The following is a 25923-nucleotide window of genomic DNA, read 5'->3' on the forward strand; positions in this document are numbered from 1 at the left end:
TAAAATGACATTTAGTGGCTCTGCATATTGAAGAATCCCACTGATTTCAGTAGAGCTTATCAAAGTGAGCTTTAGTGTCTGTCCAACTGAACCATGACTTCCGCAGACCAGTTAGGTAGAGTATATGGTTAAAAGGGAGCCAAGTCTTTGCCCTGCAGATTGATAAAACTCTTGTCCATCTGAGCCCAGCCTGTGAAAAGCAGACTGTGAGGAGAGAAACTACTGCATGCATGCATACTGGTGTTTTTCTGCAGCAAACAAATGGGGGACACACATCTGCTGTGGGACATAGCTGTGTACATGTAATTTGGCTTGCTGTGGGAAGTGCAAAGTTGCCTTAATCTTCATCTCTTGTAATTTATTCCCTGTGATCTAGAAATACGTACATTCAGCCCCCCTTACCTCTTCTAAATTATTGTGAGATTCTTCCTGGCTTTACGTCATCCTGCCACATACCAAGAAACTACTGACTTCAATTGTCCCATCTGCTTGCTTATCCATTGTTTCCCATCCCCTCAGTTAACATCATCTTTTGTCCTTTCTGTTTATAGCAGGCTCCCTCGGCCCTCCAGATGTTTTGAGATTACAATTCCCATTATCCCTGACCATTGGTCCTTCTTGCTAGGGATCATTGGAGTTGTAGGCCAAAAACATCTGGAGAGCCGAGGTTGAGGAAGCCTGGTTACCTTATTGGTCCGAATATAAGCCACACCTTTAAAATTGGAGGGGTGGGAATACCCAAATATAAGCCACTCCCTTCCTCGCTGCTCCTGGCTACATACTGGGGGGGGGGGGAGCCACACGGCATAGCCAACGGCCTTTCCCCATCCTCGCTCTCTTCCCAGCCTTGGGGGGAGAGGGTGGGGCACTACGCGTGGGGTGGGGCGCCACTTTGCCACGCTCCTGGCGCTGTTTGCCCTGCGCTCCTGGCTGCATAGTGTAAGGTTGTGAATATAAGCCGCACTTTAACTTTTCATGGTTGGAATTTGGGGGGAAAGTGTGGCTTATATTCAGGCCAATACGGTACATGGAGCCATGCAAGGCACACTGGTCCATCTTACAGGGCCAGCCCAAGTTAACTGTTACTTTAATCACTGTAAATTTGGTGTTTTAACACTTCCATATGCACACCCATTATATAGCAATACTACCAGTTGTTGTTGCTATTTAGTCGTTTAGTCGTGTCCAGCTCTTCGTGACCCCATGGACCAGAGCACGCCAGGCACTCCTGTCTTCCACTGCCTCCCACAGCTTGGTCAAACTCATGTTAGTAGCTTCGAGAACACTGTCCAACCATCTCGTCCTCTGTCGTCCCCTTCTCCTTGTGCCCTCAGTCTTTCAATACCAATTGTAGTCACCCCATTAGAATTGTTCAGACTTTTCTGTAGTTCACTTGGCGCTTCCTGCAGTAGAGTGGGAATAGAAGGAACTGAGAAACAAAAATCTTATATGACATTAAAATGTGAAAAAAAATGTGAAGTGAACATTTGTACCTTTAAAGGTATTGTAGAAGTGAGACAAGAATAGCAGGCATTGGCAGACTAGACTGGAATCCAACCTGCATTCAGTTCTTTACACTAAGTGAATCCTGATTGAAATGAGCTCTATTGAAATAGAGTAAGTGTGCTTAGGAGTCCACCTTAAATATGAACTACCAGGAATGGAACATTTTCAAATTCCTATGATGGTGTTTCCTGCTTGGCAGGGGGTTGGACTCGATGGCCCTTGTGGTCTCTTCCAACTCTATGATTCTATGAGCCGTCAACAAATTTAGGGACTATTGAGACATGTTTTAGAGCCTGAATTTATTTATTTGTTCTAGGAGTAAAATGTTGACACTTGCAGTCTGCCAGTATTTTAATTCTTTTGTACATGCATGCATGTGGTATTTCAGTTCTGTGTTCTGAATGAAGATGTAACTAAGTTAGAACAGCTTATGGTAACAGTAAATGGCATGCGTGTAACTCAATATTCTGGATAGTTCTGCAACTTACATTGGCAGTAACAGATGGCTTCCTTTTTTAAGGTGCCCTAGTTGGAGGCATTAGATTGAAATGATCTTGCAGAATTGTAGAACAAGATTTGTTAGATACAGAAACAGTAGATCTCTATTGTTTCATCCCCTGTCCTGCTGTGCTGCTACTGAAGAACTATCAAATGTTCTGTGCTTCTGTGAATATATTACTGTTTGAGTGACATGTGGCATTATTTCAGTCCTGCAAAGCATTACAGTATATTAAAACTGGAGTGAATGAAGCCTGGCACTGAACTTTTGTCCATAGTAAAGTAGCTAGGAATGGGGGAGAAATTTTATTGAGTTCACACATCCATCCTTCAAAATTCACATCTCTGAATTTTGCAATATGATTACCCAGCCAACTAATTGTGTACAAAAATGTATGTACTATGGTGCAGTGTAGATAAAACAACATACAGTAAAAGATAATATACAGAAATGTATTGTATTGGGAAAAATGAATACAAGTGTGTAGATTAGGGGAAATTAGCACTAAAATGCCGATTAATTTTAACGATGAACACATTTTAAATCTTGAACTTATGTGAAAATGAGCTGAATTTAAGATTGGAAAAATGAAAAAACAAATCAACAGTCCCTAAATGTAATGAGTAGCTTAAATATAGTTCTAGACCTCACATGCCAAGTCCTTAAAAAAAATTCATTCGTCTCCAGGCATGATGATACTTTCCTGTCTTAGAGATAACCCATCTCAAGCCTGGAATGAACATTTGCTTTGGGAGACGCACTGTGTGTATATGAATGTCCTGTCGCAGCTGCACACAAGGTCTTCTGGGCATATCTAGTCTTGGTGATAATGCCTTTTCCACCCTAAGGTTCTGGCACTTGAGACTATAACACTGCTTATTTGCTGTATATATTGATAAACTGATAGTACCTTTTGATCTCCAGAAGTCTCTGCAGGGAAGCATGGAACTGTATGTTGGAATATGTGTTTTCTTCTCCATTCTCTCCTTTCCCCAATAACTCTGTAGTCAAGGGAACCCTGGGTTTTGTCAGTATAAATTGCTTTCACATTGTGTAATTGCAGTCAGTATAATAGCACTGCCTGCTACTGCACAGCTCACCAACACACACACACGCATACACACACACGCCAGTGAAGGTGAGGGAAAGAGAAGTGGTGGATGTCAGCAGGGGCAAAGCAGAACTGGGGTGTAGCTGTTGGAAAGTTGGCAGGGAGGTCAGTGAGCTGTTATTACACTGTAGACTGCAGTGCCACCTGTCAGCAGACATGTAAACTACATGGTGATGACACCCTTGACAATTTTATTATATGTAGTAGGGGACTATTCCCCCAGACAAGACACTGCTTGCGGAATTGTCCACCCAATCAAGAAAGCTTCCCAGCTTCTCCCTTCTCTTATGTAGACCCATTTTCATCTTCGTTCCCATATCCATGCCGCCTTCTCCCCCACCTCCTTTTTTTGAAACCCTTCTTACATGTAGACCAGAATTGTGATTCCAGAATTGGCCTCCACAGTCACTTAGGGACTCATTGTTAAAACCGTGTTTATGGAAGACAATCTTACTTGGCTACAAGTGATTGCCAAAGAAGAAGACACGTAAACCATCAACATCCTGCATATTCTTCCTCTCACACAGTGTAACTCCTCACCACCCTTTTACCTTTTGCTGAATTATGAAGCCAGTATCCTCTCCTACTCTGGAGCCCTCCTGCTTCAGCAGTTAATAGTCAGAGCAACCCTGGAATTGTCCATTTAAGCTCTCCACCTTGCTTACCAGGCTCTGGGAAGCATAGGCTCTGGGAGGCTCCATCAGGAGACCTTCCCAGAACCTGGTAAGCAAGCCTGAGAGCTCAAAAGCTCTTTCTGTGGGGGAAAACTTGGTGCATACAGAGCTTTTAATCTGTGCAATGTCAGCTGGCCAGCCACCAAGAGTGTGTAAAGCTGTGATCACACAAGTTAAATGTGCACATGCTGCAAGTCTACTGTATGTGGGTGCTAGCTTGTTAATAATAACCCATGTTTTAAATGACTGAATTGAATCTGGAGCTTCGTATTGAAGACAATACATGGTAACAGTAGTAAAATAATATTTGGGGGAACTGAGAGGGAAAGGGGGTGGCAGCTGTAAAGGTTTGAGTAGAGCAAGTAGAGAGGAACATTGAGAGAAAAATGTGGTTTAAAACAAGGTTTGAGTACAGCAAGAAGGGAGTTTGGAGTTTGTTGTGCTAGCTTTTTGGAGTTGGCTTCTGTATTGTACCTATCTCTGCTATTTCTCCTTGCAATTTTCTTTTAAAGCACCCCTCAGTGTTCCTCTCTTTCCAGTCTGTTCATAAGCTTCTTGTTGTTTTAAACCACCATTTCCCTCCTCTCAGCGTTCATCCCTTCTTCCTCCCATGTCACATCCACTACTACTGTGCAACCTTCCTTCTCTTTTGCGCCTCTTCCCCACCCAGACTTCATGCAAATGCAGGCTTGTGATGTGGCACTACAAAGATTCCAGCAGTGATGGACAGAGATAGACAAGCTAGAATGGAAATCATTCAAGGGAGAGAGGAGGCCAATTAAAGTGGACATCTTTTGCATCAGTGTCTATGTCTACCTTTCTGTAGCCTGATGGAATACTGTAGCTTGTTTTTAAATTGCCTTACTCACCAGCATATCAGATTACTTGTATTGAGGTTCTGATGACAATATGTAAACTTAAAGGGTTTTGTTTAATTGGTTTTGTTTACTGTAAACACATTGTAAAAATTGTCAGTGCTATGTAAGGCATTTCAGGCTAAATGAATGATCACTGGTTCTATATCATCTGAGTAGCTGACCCACTGTTTTTTGTCACAATTCTTTGCAAAGATAGGAGCGCATGAGATATGAGCATGCAATGTGATTGGCGTTTCTGTTTGGAAACATTGTGAAGAAGATTGTGTGTGGGCTTGTGTGTGCACGCACACAAACAGTTCATTTGATTAACTAATGGTTTTGTTATTTAAGGCATTAGCATTTCTAAGTGGTGTGCATAAAATACAGGGGGTGAAAGAAAAAAAAAACATCTAAAAAACCAGATATTACCTTAAAATGCTTCCTGGAAAGGGAAGTCTTTGTCAAGTGCCTGAAGTTAAGGAAGAAGGGTACCTATCTAATCTCAGTCGGGAGAGCTTTCCCTTAACTTGGGCCCTACAACACTAAATGTATGTCTTCTGGCAATTAGGAATCACACATCCGAGCCAAGGGTGACCACCAGCAGAGACTCCCACTAAGATCTCAGTGATCAGGCAAGAGTATAAGGGAACATGTGCTCTTTATGATATCATGGACCCAAGTTGTTTAGGGCCTAATAACATATGGGCAGCTAGTACAAGCTTTTATTCACCATAGTTATGTGCTGGCAGTAATCTATCCCCGTCAACTGTCTTGTACCAGCTGCAACAACTGAACCAGGTGCAAGGATCCAGGGGCAAGGGTAGCCAGACATATAGAACACATTGTAATAATTCAGTCTTGAGATTACTAGTGCGTGAATCATCATGGCCTGACCAAGAATGGCCATAGCTTGTAAAAGGTGCTGCTAGCCCTGGAGCATGGTTCCAGGAGCACTCCCAAAGTATGAAACTGTTACTTCAGAGGGTTATTAAACCCTATCAAGGATGAGCAAAATTACTGGACATGGGACACACACATCCTGGGGCCTCCACCTTGTCATGCTTCAGACTCAGTTTATTAGTCCTCATCCATTCCACAACTGCATCCAGACATCCTTCTATCTAGGCCATGCCCAGTCTCTTCTGACTCAGATGTTTGGATGAAATTAGCTGCATATCATCCATGTTAACCTCAAGCAGCAGGGGTTGGTGGAAATGCTGACCAAGGTTTCAGATATCTTAAAATACCTATTCTACTTTGCATAATATATACAAGTGGTATAATTCTTCTTTTCTTGATGGACACACAGCAAGGTAACCTGAACTGAACTTGATTCTGTATTTGAGGCATCTGAGAGTTCTTCTGTCCATACACAGATTACTAATGGTATCATGTGATCACCCTGAAGGTTTTGAGGATGCAAATTACCTTGAATGCAGGAGTGCATATGACACCCCTTTAGTATCAAGAGCACAAATAATCCCAAATGAATATTAAAAGACCCATATCACTGTTTAATTCTGAAGACTGTTGTGTGTAAAATATTCATACTGCGCATGTTGGATGAATAAAACCTTGTTTTAAAAGTGTTTAATTCCAAATGAGAAAATACTTTATATGGGTTTTTTTCCCCAGTGTTCCCCAATTTTTCCAGATTTTTTAATGGGGAAAAATGAATTTTTCCAATCCTTCACATTTCTTGTGAAGAGCTGAAAACTATTGTGTTGCACTTCCTTCTTCAAAAGTGGATCTGCTTTATTTACAGGAAAATAGTTGGTCGTCCTTCCCCCCCCCCCCCCCCCAGGTTTTACTACACAGGAATTAGTTTGTCAAACTGGTTTCCTATTGTGGGTCTGGGAGGTGAGAGTGATGCTAGTGATAATCTCTGGCCAAGATTTAATAAAGTCTGAAATTGGGGGGGGGGGGGAGAGTCCCACTTCTGAAACCTTGATATAAATTGCTTTCCTTTCCTGGCCAGTACAGAATTTATGGTGGTTCAGTTTGTCTCTAAGGTTCTCTACGCACTTCAGAGTGCAAAACCTGTACATTCAGGACAATTTCTCCTTCATTCTTCAACTTACATCTGTGTACTGTAATGAGTCGCACATGAGCAAGGCTTCCTCAGCATCATTGGGTAGCCTCTTCATTGGTTTACTGGGGAGAGGCTTCAGACGGCACCCACCCTAAACTGTGTTTCCTCCCTTCTCTGATAACTGAGAGACTCACAGCTTGTGTGCAAATATGAATTAAACCAGCAGTATCAATTAATCACTCTTCCATCACCAGTATCTTGCTCAGTTGAACAGAGATGATTCATTCCCAAAAACAAAATGTTAATCTTTGACGATGAATTTATCCATTTATCATAGGAATATCTTTCAAAATATGTTCATTGTAATTTCTGACTCAGGACATACTAACTTACGCAAACTTTAAAATCATGAATAGTAATAACCTGGTAGTCTGTTTTGTGGTGTTACCTCTTAGCAAAGAGAAATGGCTCTGCCGTGGACACACACGTGTTTCAGGCCAGAGGTTAAGTTCATATTTGAAGGGGGGAAAGTGCGTCCTATAGGGCGAAAAATACGGTACATATTTATTTACACCGTTCATGGCATGCCATTTTATCCATTTGAGACACTCATTGTGGCTTGCAGTTCTAATTATAAAACCTTATTTGCATTAAGGTGACTGCTTCAGGCTCAGGTTAATGGGGCTGCATCCTGTGGATCCAGACTATGGTGCAATGAGTTTTTCCTGTTTAGGTGTTTGTGGACAAGACCTGAGGAAGTAGTCAGCCCTGATCAGATATGTTGGCATGTTGTGATGCCAGTGTTGCTTACCTGGAAGATATGAACAGCATTCACATATAAAACAGCTCTAATGACAAGTTAATAAGCTTGAGCAACTAGATGTGCCATTGTTACTTTTCTGGTAGCATGTAGTCCTTGTACTCCTTCATGTTGCTAGCAGTTACCTAACAAAACAAGTATAAAAATGGCAGTTCTGATAATAGATATACAAACCCCTCGCCTTGGTTTAGTGGTCAGTATTGTGTGTTGTGAGTATTTTTGTGAGTTTCTTGCAGGGTGGTAGGCTGATACAGACGCTATGCCTGGTATGACGGGGGGAGGGATTGGTCTCATGAGTGCTCTATGGTTCTCCTTCTGTGAAATTAGAAACCACAACCAGCAATTCCACATACAGTGGTACCTCGGGTTACAGACGCTTCAGGTTACAGATTCCGCTGACCCAGAAATAGCACCTCTGGTTAAGAACTTTGCTTCAGGATGAGAACAGAAATCGTGCAGTGGCGGCACAGCAGCAGTGGGAGGCCCCATTAGCTAAAGTGGTACCTCAGGTTAAGAACAGTTTCAGGTTAAGAACGGACCTCCAGAACAAATTAAGTTCTTAACCTGAGGTACCACTGTACCCCCCCCTCAATATTAATGCTCAATATTAATGTTGTTCTACTGATGAGCAGGGATTTTTAGAGTGAGTCCAAGCCTGTGGTAACACAACTGACCTTTTAATCCACTTGACTGATTCTGAAATGATTGGCTTGCTTTCATAATAATACGCTTACAAAATGAGGTACAAGAAGCATTTAAAAAAAAAGAAATTTAAAGCTTTTCTATCACTGCTCATCTCTCTCTCTCTCTCTCTCTCTCTCTCTCTCTCTCACACACACACACACACACACACACACACACAGCAATTCCAGAGTGGATGACAACTAAAATTTTTATATATGCACAGCAGAAAGTTGCAACCAAATAATAAAGCACAACGATTAAATTTGACATTAAACTTCGGTCAATGCCTGTGTAAATAGGCAGGTCTTTTAACAGATGCCAAAAGCTGCCATTTGTTTTAATTGTACCTCAGGAGTTTTAAAGCTGGGGTGCCACCACTGAAAGGTTTGATCTTGATTCTAACATCGTGTTATATTCTAGTGCTTTGTAGTATTTTAAACAGGCTCTTATCCTCCTGGCCTAGGCCATCTGAATTGTATATGTTTCAGTAAATGTGGGTTGAGTATATTATTACATAAGCATGTACACAGAGTGGGGAAATACATAATGAAAATGTGGACTTTGTTGGATGCTGCCCAGTGTAAGCATCGGGGGGGGGGGGGGGATCTGTATTTGGCCAGGGCTGTGTGATAGATGTATGCTCACTTGGTGAGACCTATCTCTGTGTTGCATAATAATATTCTAAAATGTGGTTTGAGGTATGCTTCAATCTTGTGTGGATATTTCATGCCATTATTTGTGACCACTGCTAAAGCTGGCAGATGCAAGAGTCATGGAAAGTCAACTGTCGAGAAGTTTTGGAGTAGGGACAGCCTCCAATCTCTGCAGTTTTAGGAGAATTCATGAGAGGGGAAGGGGATTTGTTTACTGCTGTGTGTTCTATCCAGGACTGGAGCTTCTGTCAGTGGGCCTGGAGGCTTAGTCTCATCTGATCACCGCATTTGTAGAGCCCTTAATCAAAAGAAGTATTTGTGCAGGGAACCACTACAGTCAGGACTGGTAAAATTCCCTGGTTACCAGAATCAAAGTTCCTAGGCACCTGGGCCTTTGAGCCATTCGGCAGCACTGGTTGTGTACATTCATTAGTGCTGGTCTTACGACTCAAAACTAGTGCTGCAAGAGCTGCTACACTTTTGGAATTTGTACTTGATCCGGGATGGCTTAGTGCCAATTCAGATGTATGCACTGCTACGGGAAGCCATTATTCCAAGCATCCAATGAGAAGGGCCTGCATTAGGGGTACTGTAAGCATATTTAGAATTCACAGGAATTGCTGCCAACAGTTGAGAATACTGTGCATAACCAAATGTTAAAACTCCATATTCCTTTGCAAAGTTGTCTATTATTGTCCCAAATTGTTGTTAGAATGAAGAATAGGGAATGGAATGGGAGAGTAAAAGCAGGTCGTTTCCGTAGCTGATCTGCTACAACAAGGATTATCCACTATTCTGAGGTGTCAGACCAGTTCTTGGAGGCATTGATAGGCTGGATGTGGGCCAATACATTGAGGTTATATTCTGTATAGCCAAGTATGTCTTGAAGTTGCACGTCTGGGAGGTGGGGAGATTGCCAGTCCTGGACAGGGTTGCGCTTGCTTGGATGGACCAGGTCTGCAGCAGGGGAGTTCTCCTGGGTTTAGCTGGACTCAGGTGTCCTTTATATTGAGATGGTGGATTTAGGATGCTTTGATCAGAACCACTTTAGCTACTATGCAAGTCCTGAACATTTTAAATCTGTTGGCTATAACAGCTTATGCAGGCAGAAGATGTGATGTCATTCTCACTGATATTAACTCTCCAAGTGTACTTTGCGAAGTTTGACATTGTAAAGAGCTTCGGGTGGCAGCTTGAACAGTGCTTTAAATGTAATATTTGTATACTATGCAGAGTTGGAATTGTTTAGATTGGTAAAGGGTGTGTAGAGGAGTTTTCATTCGTGGCCATTCTGGAAGCTAACATAAAATTTACATTTTTATGGTTTTGAGTAGCTTGAAGCTGAATTGCTATTGTGTTGTAAAAGTTGGGTATTACAGAGATAATGTTTTAACAGTGAAAGTTTCGAATTGTGTTGCATACTCCTTTTAGATCTTCACTTTTTTATCTGAAAGAAGGCTTTCCTCCCATTCATCACCATAGCATTTTGTTTTCTAACATACACAGCCTTAACTTTTTAAGGTCTTCTTTTTAAAAAAGGAAAAGAGGAATATTCTTGAAGCTTAGTTTGCAATGTATTTCAGAGAAGGCTGAAAATATAACTAGAATTAGGAGCTGAGAATCGTGATTATTTCAATAAGTAGGAACTACAAAGAGGAGCCATATGTTGTACCCCTCTCTACAACTGTCACTTCTGTGGAGGGAGGGGAAGTTTATAATCCGAAATTGGCTGTGTTAAATCTCTAGTAGCAAGTTCTGTAAACTAACGAGTCTTAACATCTGTAGAACCCCTATTGCTGAGTCAGTTTTGCCATATTTTCCATATGTCTGACAAGGTATAGGTAGAATCTGCAAGACGTTTAGTCATTGAATTCCATACATTCCTCAGGCAATAGTCATCTCCCACTTTTGGTTCCCAGCAATTCAAAGACATTCTTTATCTGAACCTGGTAGCCATCATGATGTGTAGCCATTTATACTTGAGACTGAGGCCCACCTCCATGCAAGTATATGGAGGGTATCCTATTTCTGGAAGCTACCATGAAAAAAGACTGCAGGGAGGATTCTGTTAATGCTCATTTGGGGGCTTGGTATAAAGAGTTATCTGTTTTAGCAGGAGTAGCCAACATATACTCCATGATCAAGGACGATGGCTTTGTAGTCTGTAAAATCTGGAGGGCACCAAGTTTGTGGCCACTGCTCTGGACTGCATTGCATGATATGAGGAGCACAATGAGTTCTAGAGGTCTCTTTGATTCTGTATAGGTCCTGTTCAAAATGGGCCTCCAAATCAGATTTAATAGGAAGGAATCCAATATGGGATGGTCTGCTCACTGGTGCTTTCTACTACCACATGGTAGTGGGACTACAGCTGTGTTATATATGTACATATATAAAAACCCTTTATTTTGTGACTTACAGGAATGGGAAGGAAAGTCAGCGTCGTTTCTGTTTAAAACAATAAGCTAGCTGAAACAGCCATTCGCCAAAATTGTTCTCCATTCATCAAAATTATTTGCGGTGCAGTTCTCCAGCCAAGTAATACGTACAAAAATGCATATTTTAGGGAAGATACAAAAAGGTGTTATATGGGGGGGGAGGGGTTTAAAGCGAAACTAGGCTTTATTTCACCCAGGTCAAAGACCCAGTTGTCACCCCCAAAGTGCATTTGTGCATACACACACACACTGGCTGAAGCCTCAATGGCGCCCCTCTGGAGGCTTCACCTGGGACAAAAAATGGCTAGCCCCCTGTAGCTACAGCTTGGGGAGGGGTCGCTTTGCAAAGAATGTGTGTTAGAAATTTGCGCTAAAATGCTGGTGGTGAAAAATAATAAACTGATGTGGAAAACTGAATTCAAGATTGAAATAATGAGAAGCAAAAATGAACAGATGTGTCCATCCCTTAGTGACTTACCTCACCTACTTGAGTTGTCTGCTTCAGATTATTTGTACTTGTGACACAGCTGTCTCCGATTGTGTTGGGTCTGTAGTGGCCCAAGATCATTTGTGGATGGCATTGCTTGGCAGCAGGAGCTTATGGGCACATGTAGTGACTTCCCTGGCGCCCGCCCCCCCCGCCACTACTTTTTTAAAAAGACAAGCATATGCAAAGCTATGAAGTCCACCCACTTTAGATGCTTCCCGGACTTGATATTCCCTTCTTTTGTACAGGGCTAGGGATGTGTGCGTGCAAATTCAGTATTGATAGTGCTTGGTGTTGAACTTGATGTTTCTGTCTGTTCAGACTTCAGTATCACACTTTAAGTTAAAGTTCTGTGATGGAGGAACCTTTCCTGGACTTGGAAAACAACTTGTACAACCTGGCACACTGAACTGTTACCTCTTGTGAAGCGAGTTTCCTCATTAAAAAAATACCAGATATTTATAGTGAAACCTGAGAAGGCTGGTTGTTAGTGTGTGAGGCAGGGAGGATTTAGTAACCAGTACAATCTGTGGCATCTTAAATTAGCTCAGCCAACTACTCCGGACGGCCGCCAGTTGCCTGCACCCGTGCCATTCTTCCTCCCCACCCCCATGCTACTATAACAGTTATGCCAATCTCCACAGCAGGAGAGGGAAGGGACAAATAAAAGTGCGTGTACTGCCCTCATAGTGTTGCCTTGTTTATAACTCTTCGCCCTCCTCTAGGCCTGTTGGCTCTGAAGCGAGAAAGACCAAGGAGAACCGTGTGTGTACAGTTGTAAAGGTAAAGGAACCCTTGACCATTAGGTCCAGTCGTGGCCGACTCTGGGGTTGCGGTGCTCATCTCGCTTTATTGGCCGAGGGAGCTGGCGTACAGCTTCCGGGTCATGTGGCCAGCATGACTAAGCCGCTTCTGGCGAACCAGAGCAGTGCACGGAAACGCTGTTTACCTTCCCACCGGAGTGGTACCTATTTATCTACTTGCACTTTGACATGCTTTCGAACTGCTAGGTTGGCAGGAAGTGTACAGTCATACCTTGGGTTAAATGTGCTTCAGGTTGAGCGTTTTCAGGTTACGCTCCGCGGCGACCTGGAAGTAATGGAGCGCGTTGCTTCCAGGTTTTGCTACATGCGCAGACGCTCAAAATGACGTCACGCGCATGCACGGAAGCGGCAAATCATGACAGATGTGGGTTGCGTTAACTTCATGATGCGAACAGGGCTCCAGAACGGATCCCGTTCGCATCCAGAGGTACCACTGTACTTTCATAGAGCTGCCCTGCTTCAGATGGAGCTATGTAGTGATCTAACCTGCTGAGGTAGCCTGCTGTTCTCAACAAGCCTGTCACAAATAAGTCTGTAGTGTGCTGCTAAAGGACATACTCACCCCCCCCCCCTGTTCCTTTTTGCGCATTTTTGTTTGTTATATTTATAAACCTCCAAGGAGTTCAAGATGGCATACACCATTCTCCCTCTCTTTATTTAATCCCCACAACAACAACCTCTTGAGGCTGGTTTGGTTGAGAGGCTCAGTGACTGGCTCAGTGTCACCGAATGAGTTTCATGGCTGAGTTGGGGGGGATTTGAACTCCAGTCTTCCAAGTCCTAGTAAGACACTCTCACTTAGGGTGGTCTAACTTTTCATACCAAGTGGGCCACAGTAGACACAGAGCCTATAGGCCACACAATGCTTTGTCATCCAGGGGGGGTGTGAGGGCTAAATTTGATGCTCTCCCTAGCCCTTTTAGTGCCTTTCCAGAGGGCTTTCCTAGAGCCCTCCCATTTCTTTCCCAAAGCTGGGAAAGTGCTAACTAGACTTTTGGAAGGACTCTGTCAGAGCCCTCACTCCCAAAACCCAGCACCTCGCTTACCCAGGTTTGGTAAGGCTGTAGTGGGGTGTGTGCATCAGATGTTGTAGAGTAGGCATGTCCAACAGATCGTGGTCCACTGGTAGATCATTGGACGTCTGTAATAGATCACCAGTAGATCACTGCCCCCCCCTAAAGAAGCCCATCAACTTTTGCTCCCCTAAAAAAAAGCTCAAAAACTTTGACCTGAACTCTTAAAAACAGGGGTTTCCATCCTAAAAAAAGCTCAAAAACTTTGACCTGAACCCACCCATTTGATGCAGTACTTCTGAATGTTCAACATGCTTCACATATCTTGATTGTTATGGTCACCCTGTAAAGTAGATCAGTGTTACATTGGACATAGGTGTACGAGGTTGGGAGTGGCTGGCCTTGGAAAGCAGAGGGAAGAAGGGGGGGCATGCCAGCAATTGGGAGCCAATTTTAACAAATCTGGGCTGGGCAACCAGTATTGCTCCTTGTTCGCTTCCTGCCTGCTAGTCCTTAATCAGGCATCCCCAAACTCAGCCCTCCAGATCTTTTGGGACTACAACTCCCATCATCCGTAGCTAATGGGACCAGTGGTCACGGATGATGGGAATTGTAGTCCAAAAAAAATCTGGAGGGCCAAGTTTGAGGATGCCTGTCCTTAATAGTCACTAGCTAGTTATTCACCTCTGGAGCCATCAGCGATGTCTAGCAGGAGCAGGAGCCTTCACCCAAGCTGCATTGCACCAATGCTTCAAACAGTGTCAGAGTCAGCCTGATAGTGCATATACCTGCCGACAGGATCAGCACAGGTGACTATTGAAGCAGATGTGCACTCAGGAGGTCCATCCCTCAGTGGCGGAGTATGTGCTATCATGCAGAAGATTCCAGGTTCAGTCTCCAGCACCTCCTGTCTGAAACTCTGGAGAGCCTCTGCCAGGCACGGTAGGCGATACTGAGCTCTGATGAGTCTGATGTTGGTGCAAGGCAATTCCCTGTGTTTCCGATAGGAAACGGGGGGCCCATTGCAACTGCAATTCTGGAAGTCTCAACAACTGTGTTTCAGCAGATCCACTGGTGTATTTAGCTTGAAGCTTTGATGTGATTCTGGGCCACACTGTATGGTGTGTTCAAAGTGGGTGCCCTTGATGGAGTAACGTCACAGACATAAAGTGTACGAGGAAGCAGTATGTGACACTCTCAATCTCATCCTCTAAATCAGTGTTTCCCAACCTTGTGCCTCCAGCTGTTTTTGGACTACAATTCCCATCATCCCTTGCCACTGGTCTTGCTAGTCAGGGATGATGGGAGTTGTAGTTCAAAAACAGCTGGAGGCACAAGGTTGGGAAACACTGCTCTAAATGACTTCTGATTACCTGGAAAAATTAAGCAAATTTTGCTGCTTTCCAGGTGATGCCTATATTGCTTTGGCGTTACTATTAGAGAAGTATTTATGCAGACATTACCGTTTTCCCTGTCACTATGAAGTGGTGATCAAGGTTGGATGCTAGTCATTAATGGGTGGAATGAGGGATGTGGGATGGAAAAAAATCAAATTATATTTTTCAGGGGGAAATTTATAAAAATGCTTCTTCATAAATGAATGGCTAGTTGCAGTACCAGTCAAATCGTGCGGTTTTCACACAGGCTTGCAGATTATCCCTATGAAGCACACAGATGTTGTTGTTTTTAGTTGTGCTTAAATGTATACTAACACACCCTAAAAGTTATGCATGATGTATCTGTTTTCTATGCATTTGTTTTGCTTAAATTTTAAGCAGTGCAGGGAAGTATATACGTTGCTGCTGCATTTGTCTTGTGTCTTTAAAAAGATACATATTAGCTTTTAGTTTGTTTGAATATAGCATTTAAACCACTGTAAGTGCACTTAATTGATTTTTTTTTTAGCACATACTTCAGTTCAGCTCCTCTCAGCATTTTGAACATTTTTATGGATTTATACAGTGCATAAACTGAACATGGTGTACTTTAAACAAAATTAGTATTGGGGGTTTGGAAAACTTATGGGTTCAGTTTTTAAAAGAGAAAAAAAATCACTGGCGAAATCAATCCAAAATGGCCTAGCATTCCAACCCTTTTGTTATAGGTACCATCAAACTTTTAGACACTATGATTGATTCTGATACCTTGGGATCTGATCAGAAAGAACTTGAGAGCCTGCAGTGTGCAGTCTCTTGCCTTTGTAAACTAAAAGCCAGTGTTTCTGTAGAGTGGGGTCAGCCTGCAACTGTAATTGCCTTTTAATGCCTATGCTAGCTGAAAACCTTTGTTTTTAACTTTTTCTGTTTTTACTGTATGGTTTTATGCATTTTGTTATAAACCGCTGTGATACTTTTCATGAAAAAGCAGTCTATAATTTTTTTAAAAAAGAAAATGAATGAATGAGTAACGCAGTCTTTCATTTCTGGAAAGCATATCTGCTTTACTGAATTCATCCTGATCTACTTGTTCCTAGTGAACTTTCAGTTAATGAACTTTCAGAAGAATACCTGTGCCTAGTTCCCTTTTATGCATACCATGTGTGTATAAGGAGATTGCTCTTGAAGTCTGAACCCTGATGAAAACTATCTAAAATTGCTTGACAGCCAAGAATGTCTTTATTTGTTCTGGAGTTGTCCTCCAGGTAACAGCTTAACATATTTGTATATACAAAGAGCAAATATTAAAATACTCAACAGGCACTGTAAATTGAAATGAAGCGCTGGCTCCTTTGAAATCCAATAAACTCACAATAGCCAAATCTCTGCATTAAGGTAGCTGAAGCATAAAAAGAAGTTTTGATATGATTTGGGGGAAACTTCAAGACTGAACAAGACACCATAGTTTACTTAAGCAGAACAGTCCTCAGTGAATAAACCAGGCTTTGGGTCATATGTCTTCATTTTATCAGCATGTGTTGTGTTGTGTTGTGTTGTGTTTACGTGCTCTGGGAATGCTTTTATATATTCCCAGTTCGAGAAATATGTAACTTAGCTGTGTCCTTTTCTAGTGTAGCACAAGATTGTTAATGTCAGTCTTGCTGGAAAATGCTCCTAAAATTGATCAGGAGTTGTAAAATGTTTTTCTGTTTTAACAGCTGACAGTGCATATATGCTTTGGGGGGGGGAGAGATTGTTTACTGTGCGCAGAACATTTTTCAGTGAGTTATGCATGTGCTGTTGCAATGCACGTTATGTTGTATGAGCACCGTGTTTTGAAGCAAGCACTATTTTGCCCCACAGAAGCAGTGGTTGCTAGAACTAAAGCTAATATGTTTTTAGTTTTGCAAATGGAATTTTCTAATATTTTGAATAAACTCATACAGTATTCAGCTACGCTTGCCAACAAAAAGATATTCTAAATGTTAGCTTCTTAAATGTTCAACCTTAAATTAAAAGTGTTTAAATAGTTTTCCTAAATCAACCTTCCTCCCTCGCACCCCAGAAATAAAAATGTTGGAATCCACTCTTTTATTTCTCTGGAAACTATTATATTGTTGCACAGAGACATGTGCGCACCCACTTTTTTCAACAGAGTCAATGCATGAAAAATTAGGGCTCATGTCTATCCACACTGTCTCCCAGTTTGATTTTGGCTTGGACGCTAACTCTTAAAACTGGTTTATCCCCTCTGATTCATAACATTCCATCATTAAAATTTTTATTGCACCAACTAAGACAATCGTGAATATGTAACTCAGGTATTACACATGTCACATCCTCATATCCGGTCATGTTTGACCGCTGAGGACACAGAATATGAGTGGCTTCAGACGTTGAACAATTGAGGGAAACGGAAAGTGCAAATGAAGTTGTGCTTCCTGTTTTTATGCTTCTGTTTTAACACGTAAAGCAGGGGTTCATTCACATCTTCCTCATGAAAATGCATGTTCCGTCTTCATTTGGAGCTCTCACTTGATCCCACAGGGGAAGAGGTGCTAATTCCACTTCAGAAGTTACACAGAATTATGGAAAAACAGAAAGCAAAGCTGGATTCTAGACAGTCCAAAGGAACGAGAAAAGGACCAGTTATAAGTATACTCTGAGAAGTAATGCAATCCACCCAGACATTTCTGACCCAAACCCTGGTCAATCAATTTATTTGAAACAAAACTTTAGCCCAAAACATGTACTAAATTTTACATTTCCCTCCTTCTGTCCTCCTCCTGTAAGAAAAGAAAGTGCTTTCTTCTTCTTGGAAATATAGGTGCTGGTACTCACCATGAAGTTGTTACAATAAGTGCCACACTTTTAAACGACAAAAGTGGTGCCGGTACTGCGTACCCTTGAGTACCCCCTTTTTTAAAAAAAGCACAGCCTAGGATCAAGGTACAGTGGTGCCCCGCAAAACGAATGCCTCGCAAGACGGAAAACTCGCTAGACGAAAGAGTTTTCCGTTTTGGAGGTGCTTCGCAAAACAAATTTCCTATGGGCTTGCTTCGCAAGACGAAAATGTGTTGCGAGTTCCTGCGGGTTTTCCCCCCTCCCCCCCTTTTTCTAAGCCGCTAAGCCACTTATCCGCTAAGCCGCTAATAGCGCTAAGCCGCTAATCTGTCAATGGGCTTGCTTCTCAAGACGAAAAAACCGCTAGATGAAGAGACTCGCAGAACGGATTCTTTTTGTCTTGCGAGGCACCACTGTAAATGCAGAAACCTGATAGAGCATGTCTCCATTTCTATACGGTTGTCCCCAAACAAATCTTCTGAGCACTTGTTACATAATGCCTTACTTTGCATGGTTGCCAGCTTTGGTGTGGGGATAGGGTTCAGTTTGGGTTCAAGGGGAGCAGGTTTAAAGTTAGACTGAGTTACTGTTTCTCTGACCTAGCTTTTGAGTTCAACTTTGTGATTACAAGAAGGAACCCAATTCCATGCACTCAGCACTCAGTCTTCTCTCTCTCTCTCTCTCTCTCTCTCTTTCTCTGGGTTTTCTCCCTTTGCACCAGCTGGGAGGGATTGCTGCTCGCAGGATCTGTCCAAATAGCACAGCAACCCAGGTGCTAAACCAGCTATGTCCATGTCAGCCGTGATATTAATACCCCATTCCGGGAAAGAGGCAACACAGAAGCGATTAGGAGTTACGGCATTTATTTATTTATATTGCCTTCAAGCAATATATAATGATATCATGCTTGGTAGTGTCTTAGATCCTCCTTAGAAACACCTTTCAGGTGAATACCAGTGGCACCATCGAGATAAATACCTTGCTTGAGGCTGCTGTCACTCAAGGAAACTGTTACGCTAAAACTCCTAGGTCCCAATATGTGTGAAGACATTCTTATGAGCAACTTTGAAATAACTTCACATAGATAATTCATGCGGTGAATGAATAGTTGTGTGCATTAATTTTTTGCAAAACTGAATATTTGCATTATTTGTGTTTATCTAGTGCACAAAGGTTTTAAAGATTTTTCTTCTCTCCTTGTGTGAAAAGGAGAGACAAGTTGTTAGATATTCTCCACTATCCTTTATGGAACCTGCCACTTTTTAATCCACAAGGCCCCCAAGATGATACTTAGTCTGGGACATTATGAAGGATAGAAAATATAGGCCCAGTTATCAACTCAATTCCTGCAATGGCAGCAAAAAAGAAAAACAGTGGGAAGGAAGCAAGGGTTGTGCTGATGTTGCTACTAGTGATGAGCCTCACCCCCAAGAAATTCTCTCTGGCGAATATTTAGCAAAACGATCCCCCGCAAATTGGGTGAAGAATTTGGGAGGCCGTATTTGCTCAGCTTCCCTCCCACTTTTCATTGAGAGGAGCTCAATTAACAACATATGTGGGCTTCCAATGTAGTATATCCCGGCCATGACCAGCCCACCTAGATATGGTAAAGGCAAAGGACCCCTGGACAGTTAAGTCCAGTCAAACTTGACTGTGGGGTGTGGCACTCATCTTGCTTCAGGCCGAGGGAGACGGTGTTTGTCCGCAGACAGTTTTCCAAGTCATGTGCCCAGCATAACTAAACCGCTTCTGGTGCAATGGGATACCGTGATGAGTGCCAGAGCACACGGAAATGCCGTTTACCTTCCAGCCGCAGCAGTACCTATTTATCTACTTCCACTGGCGTGCTTTCAAACTGCTAGGTTGGCAGGAGCTGGGAGAGAGCAACTCGAACTGCTGACCTTACGATCTGCAAGCCCAAGAGGCTCAGTGGTTTAGACCACAGCGCCACCTGTGTCCCTCCCCCCCCCCCCGCAGCCCAGCAAGGTTGAAACAAGTGGTATGGGCTTTATGGGAAATTTTGAATTGGGAAATTTTCCATTTCAAGTGGCTGACCTGTGGCTCTCCAGATGTTGGTGGACAACTCCCATAATCTGTCACCAATAACATCTGGATGGTCACGTTAGCCACTGCCCTCGTAATAATAATAATAATAATAATAATAATAATAATAATAATAATAATAATAAAAAATAAAATAAAATTTAAATTAAATTGTACCCTGCCCATCTGACTGGGTTGCCCCGTCAAGGTATTATCTCCTACATGGTTGCAGTGTTAAATAGCTTTCCTTTAAATAGAGTCTTTTTGACCATATGTGACTTGGGTTTCTAAAATACAATAAATTTGGTTACTACACATATCAACACTTAAGTGTCACTGTAAAACTTGCTTTACAGTATGTGAGATTCTCGGTGATTGCCTTTTCAAGCTTTCCTTGCACAAATGACTTGTATGTTGTTGGAAGAAGCAAAATAACATTTGTGAAAACAATAGATGCTTTGGCCAAATCAGATTCCTGCCACTTTCAGAATTATAATTTATTTTGTTCCTCTCCAGTAATTAATTTGTGTTTTTGTTTCAGAGATCATTCACGTTAATAATAGAAGCCTGGGATTGGGATAATGAGACAAAAGCTGGTGAGTATATCATTAAAACTTTAACATTATGAAACGGACAAAAGTAGAAAAACTGCTGCACGCCATTTTTAAAAAGCTTGGGGTGACCAGTTAGATAGCATATGAAGTGAGGGTGTCATTACAGATTAAGCTACAGCACTTATGAATGCATCAATATACTTCCACTATAACTGGAAATGTGTTCTCTAACACATTTGCAAGGGGTTGGACTAGATGACCCTTGGGATCCCTTCTAACTCAACGATTCTATGACTCTTCGATTCTAAGAGCCAGTGTTCGAAACTCCCATTGTTCTAGGCGCATTTTGCCACAGGGAATTTCATTAGTGTGAGTAGCTTCTGAGCTCTGGGCAGTACAGTGCCTAGGTTTTCAGATTAAAACTGCAGAGTGGAAGGAAAGGAGGACCTTTTTCTGCCTCCCCACTTCGAGCTACTCTCTGAAGACTGGAGAAGAGACTCTCTTAAGAATATTAGAGGGGTGGACAGGGGAAGGACTAGACCATAAGAAAAATAAACATAATATTTTAGCTGCAGTTCATTCATTTTCAGCTTTGTATTCTTGTTATTAAAGAAGCGTGCCTAGACATTCCATTGTTGCGCCCATAACCTGGGCTCTAGCTTTCATATCTCAGTCTCTAACACTGCTAAGGGCAGCTGTTGCTCTCAAGCTTGCAGCTTGGTGGATAATGGGAATGACATTTTGTGTGGGGCTGATTATTTGCCTCATTTTTGTAACTGAAAGTTATGCTGGGAATACTGGTTGGGGCTGAAGACAAGGTGTCAGTTAATGCATGCTGTGTTGCCTTTAGATTTATTCATTCTGGCCTGTATTGTATAATCAATGTATAATCCCATAAATGTGTGGAGAAACGAAAGTAGATTCTGAAACATCCTTTAGGCCACTGACAGCACTTTCCCCTGGTGCTTTGGTTATGGGCCTCACTGCATCAGATTCATTATCTGTTGGACATATACCTAGAGACATTTGGGACTCATAACATCTTCTGAGAATCAACACTAGCGACGCCTTCAAATATCTGAAAATAGGAAATTTGCCGAGAGGTGTTTTTCCTTAATTCTTCTTTGCCTGCTAAAAATTATGGCTCAGGACAAGGAAAATCTGGTTGATGCATATATTTATCTAAATGTTAAGCAGCAAAAAAAAATAGCTATTCCGGTTTGGAAATTGCTAATCTGATTGATCCTGGTTCTGCAATACTATGGTTCACTTTACTTCGTTAGCATTAAATTGAAACCCCTGCCACTCCTTGGATGTTTCTGTGCTGTTTGTCGTTGACTTATTGTACCTTGGATCATCATCATCATCATCATCATCATCATAATTTATTATTTATACCCCGCCCATCTGGCTGGGCCTCCCCAGCCACTCTGGGCAGCTTCCATAAAAACCAAAAATACAGTAAAATATCACACGTTAAAAACTTCCCTGAACAGGGCTGCCTTAAGATGACTTTTGAATGTCAGGTAGTTGTTTATCGCTTTGACATCTGCTGGAAGGGCATTCTACAGGGCGGGCGCCACTACCGAGAAGTCCCTCTGCCTGGTTCCCTGTAGCTTTGCTTCTCGCAATGAGGGAACCGCCAGAAGGCCCTCGGCGCTGGACCTCAGCGTCCGGGCAGAATGATGGGGGTGGAGACGCTCCTTCAGGCATACTGGACCGAGGCCGTTTAGGGCTTTAAAGGTCAGCACCAACACTTTGAATTGTGCTCGGAAACATACTGGGAGCCAATGTAGGTCTTTCAAGACCGGTGTTATATGGTCTCGGCGGCTGCTCCCAGTCACCAGTCTAGCTGCCGCATTCTGGATTAGTTGTAGTTTCTGAGTCACCTTCAAAGGTAGCCCCATGTAGAGTGCATTGCAGTAGTCCAAGCGGGAGATAACCAGAGCATGCACCACTCTGGCGAGACAGTCCGCAGGCAGATAGGGTCTCAGCCTACGTACCAGATGGAGCTGGTAAACAGCTGCCCTGGACACAGATTTGACCTGTGCCTCCATGGACAGCTGTGAGTCCAAAATGACTCCCAGGCTGCGCACCTGGTCCTTCAGGGGCACAGTTACGCCATTCAGGACCAGGGAATCCCTCACACCTGCCCGCCTCCTGTCCCCCAGAAACAGTACTTCTGTCTTGTCAGGATTCAACCTCAATCTGTTAGCCGCCAAATAGGAGAATGCATCTCTTCTAGAAAAATGGTGTTTCTTAGGAGTTCCTGGTTTTATACCTAAAGAACCATGAGTACAGTGTGCCTGCTGGTAAAGCTCGCCAAATTTCCAAAATTGTGTGGTAATTCTTCTCTACCAGCTTTTCCTTAATTGCATGCCAGCTTACAAGGTGTATATCTTAGTCAATGTACAATGTAAATGGGATTTCACCTAACAAACCCCACCAGTATAATCCCTGCAAAAGGACTTCCACTTACACAATGAGGTTATCCTGCAATGCCCTTCCTTTCAAATTGGCTGGGGGGGGGGGGCATCAAGAGAACACCCAGAACAGCAGGTGGGGCGGGGGGGAGGGTAATAATCAAGATTCAAGCATGTGCAAAAATAATATTTGTAATAGCACAACGCTGAATTCCACTCAATACATTTTTTTAAGGCTGGCTCAGTAGTTTCTGAAAAAGTAGCATTCAGAGAAATGGCTTTCTGTAGACAACTTGTTGCCTCCAGTCTCTTTCAGAATTTTGGCTAATACTACTAAAACAGCATACAGCTTTCCCTGTAAAACAATGCTGGTTAATAAATCATTTTTAGTGAGGGCACTTATGTAGCAATGGGAAACCTGGGGTTTTTAATACGGAGGTGAACATCCCATTGAAGACAAAGCAGCGCATCTTTAGCTGGCTGTGCACCTGATTTATGAGCATGGTTCTTTGTCGGGCAAGTTATCATATTTGTGTGCTTGGGTGCTCCTCTATTGCTGGCCTTTGGAGAACTGCAGCAATCGCTCGTTTAATATCAAGAACCAACGTTAACAAAACAACTACTGATCCGTCAAAAGTTAGCTTGTTGTCTATGAACAAAGCCTGTGGCTTAATAGTCAATGGTGACTTGTGGGCTTAAAACACCCCAGAAGGTGTAAGGGGGAAAATTATATAATGCCAGTTGTTCCTCACCCCCAAAGGCACACTCCTCCATTGTCTCCCAAGACAGACGGATATCAGTGAATGTTCCTAGCCAGAGCAAATAAGTGCTTCCTTTGTTTTCTACCAAATTGGCACATGCAGTTTCTGAGCTCTTGAAGCAAAGCTTAAGCAGTCCAAGGTGTGGGAGGCATAGGACGCTGACAGTTGTGACGGGGGTGGGGGGGGTGGGGTAAGTTATGGGCACCTGCGTCCTAGCCAAGATTCATTAGCAGAAGCCTGGTGGATACCTCTATGTGGGGAGAAGTTAATTACCAGTGCCTAGTCATGTATCATTAGAGACGGAAGCAGGGTGATGGGTAGGATGTAAGCAAAAACTAAGGGTAGCAGCAGCGCATGCCAGGCCTTGTGTGTGTGTGTGTGTGAGAGAGAGAGAGAGAGCGCGCGCACCTCCCGGTCACCCCCGTGCAATTTAGCACCTGCCGATTCTCCCCCAAGGCTCCTTCTTTCCTGCCCATTCAAGCTGCACAGGTTTCCAGTTTCAGAGCTATGAAATTATTTGCAATAAGAAATCACCAGGCAGGAGAAAGGGTAAGAATTCTCCCTTAAAATGACCATTTACCCCTACATTTCCTTTGAAAACCCAGTGTTTGCTCTTAACGGCTCGTTTCCCCAGTAATGTCTAGGCGGCTGCCTACATCTCTGTGCTTACCTTCACAAACTCATAGAAATTCTCCCTCCAGCAAAGCACTTGTAACAAATGAGGTTCTGGCAAACAGGATGCTGAGTAACATACCTAATAAATATTAAATGAATGGGCCCATAATGCTTATCAGAGTACTGCACTTAAAAGCTTGAACTATGCAGTACCTGGAGTCATCTGGTTTCAACTTCAGGCGAGGCAGTTTCCACGCAGGCTCCTGCACCCATCCCTTTATTAGTTATACATCTGGCTACGGATGTGATTGGAAGTTGTTTAGAACTGTTTTTAATATCGTGCCTAGATGATGGTGACACACCCTGGGAAGTTAGGGTGAAGGATGGGTTATTAATAATAAAGGTATGAGCTGGGATTTTGATGATAGCCTTATGTGAATCTTCAAAAAAAACAAGCATGTATGAGAAGTGCCAGCTCTACAACAAAGCCCATCTGGAAGCACCCTTGCTGAAGGGAGTAGTATACCCTAATATGTATTCAGGAGGTATATGCAGAAGGCCTGGTGAGAACCCTGCTAAGCTGTACTGTACGGAGTAGCAACGATGCTGCCTTTTGCCTTGCATACAAAGGGCTAATTCTAGCTTCCCTTCTCTGCTTGCACAGGTGCTGGGTGGGTTGAAGGGCAAAATGCCAATGCAACAAGAGAAGGTCAAACTGGAATTAACCCTCCTATACTGGAACATGCAGGAATCCTGCAGTTTGGAGTTGCAAGAGCATGTCTTAGTACAGTGGATATTATACAGGGTTTTAAGAAAGGGAAAAAAGCTTGCTCACTGTAAGCCATTGTTCTTAGATTTTGTATTTACTGCGTATCTGAGAGAGCAACACAGAGACTTCCTCACTGCTGCCCTTCTGCATTTTTGATTTCAGGATTCCCTTCTCTCTGACACTGTCCAAACTAGCTGCAGCTTCCTGGTTCACGGTACATTTTTAAGCTGGCCCTTTGTAGTGAACAACATGCCTCTTCTTGCATATGAGAGAGAATTTCCTCTCCTCCCTTCCCCCAAACAATCTAAAATAGTTTGAGATGAAATTTGAGTTCAACTCTAGCAGAGGCTAGCAGTGTATTCTCAAGTGGGTGTACTTCTGAGAAACTGGCTACAGGAATGTACCAACTTATTCATGCCTCTGGTATTTTCTCTTTAATGTAAGTAAACCCCGGAGGACTGCAAATGTAAAGGCTAAACTATAGCTGTGACATTGTTAAATGCATTTAGCCCTTACGTGCATGCATTTAGTTTTGTTTTAAAAGTTGGTATGGAGGGCAGGTAGTGATGTATGGAAGTGAGAGCTGGACCATAAAGAAGGCTGATCGCCGAAGAATTGATGCTTTTGAATTATGGTGCTGGAGGAGACTCTTGAAAGTTCCATGGACTGCAAGAAGATCAAACCTCTCCATACTGAAGGAAATCAACCCTGAGTGCTCACTGGAAGGACAGATCGTGAAGCTGAGGCTCCAGTACTTTGGCCACCTCGTGAGCAGAGAAGACTCCCTGGAAAAGACCCTGATGTTGGGAAAGATGGAGGGCACAAGGAGAAGGGGACGGCAGAGGACAAGATGGTTGGATAGTGTTTTCGAGGTTACCAGCATGAGTTTGACCAAACTGCGGGAGGCAGTGGAGGACAGAGGTGCCTGGCGTTCTCTGGT

General features: G+C 42.9%; 1 protein-coding gene across 5 annotated transcripts in view; it reads left to right on the plus strand.

Moving 5' to 3' along the window:
- Positions 1-25923, plus strand: part of JAG2 (jagged canonical Notch ligand 2) — an 88233-nt gene that overhangs the window by 17780 nt on the left and 44530 nt on the right. For 4 of the 5 annotated variants that reach the window (XR_014562263.1, XM_083731555.1, XM_083731554.1 and 1 more), the window contains exon 3: positions 20403-20457. Coding sequence is in view for 2 of the 5 variants with exons in the window: in XM_083731555.1 (XP_083587681.1) it covers positions 20403-20457 (55 nt within the window). In the remaining 3 variants the exon portion in view is untranslated. Of the gene's footprint in view, positions 1-20402; positions 20458-24920; positions 25544-25923 lie in introns of those variants that run through there. The other variant, XM_083731556.1, reaches the window with a different exon arrangement.

Source organism: Podarcis gaigeae (genome assembly GCF_964106915.1).
Source record: "Podarcis gaigeae genome assembly, chromosome: 1".
NCBI lineage: Eukaryota > Metazoa > Chordata > Lepidosauria > Squamata > Lacertidae > Podarcis > Podarcis gaigeae.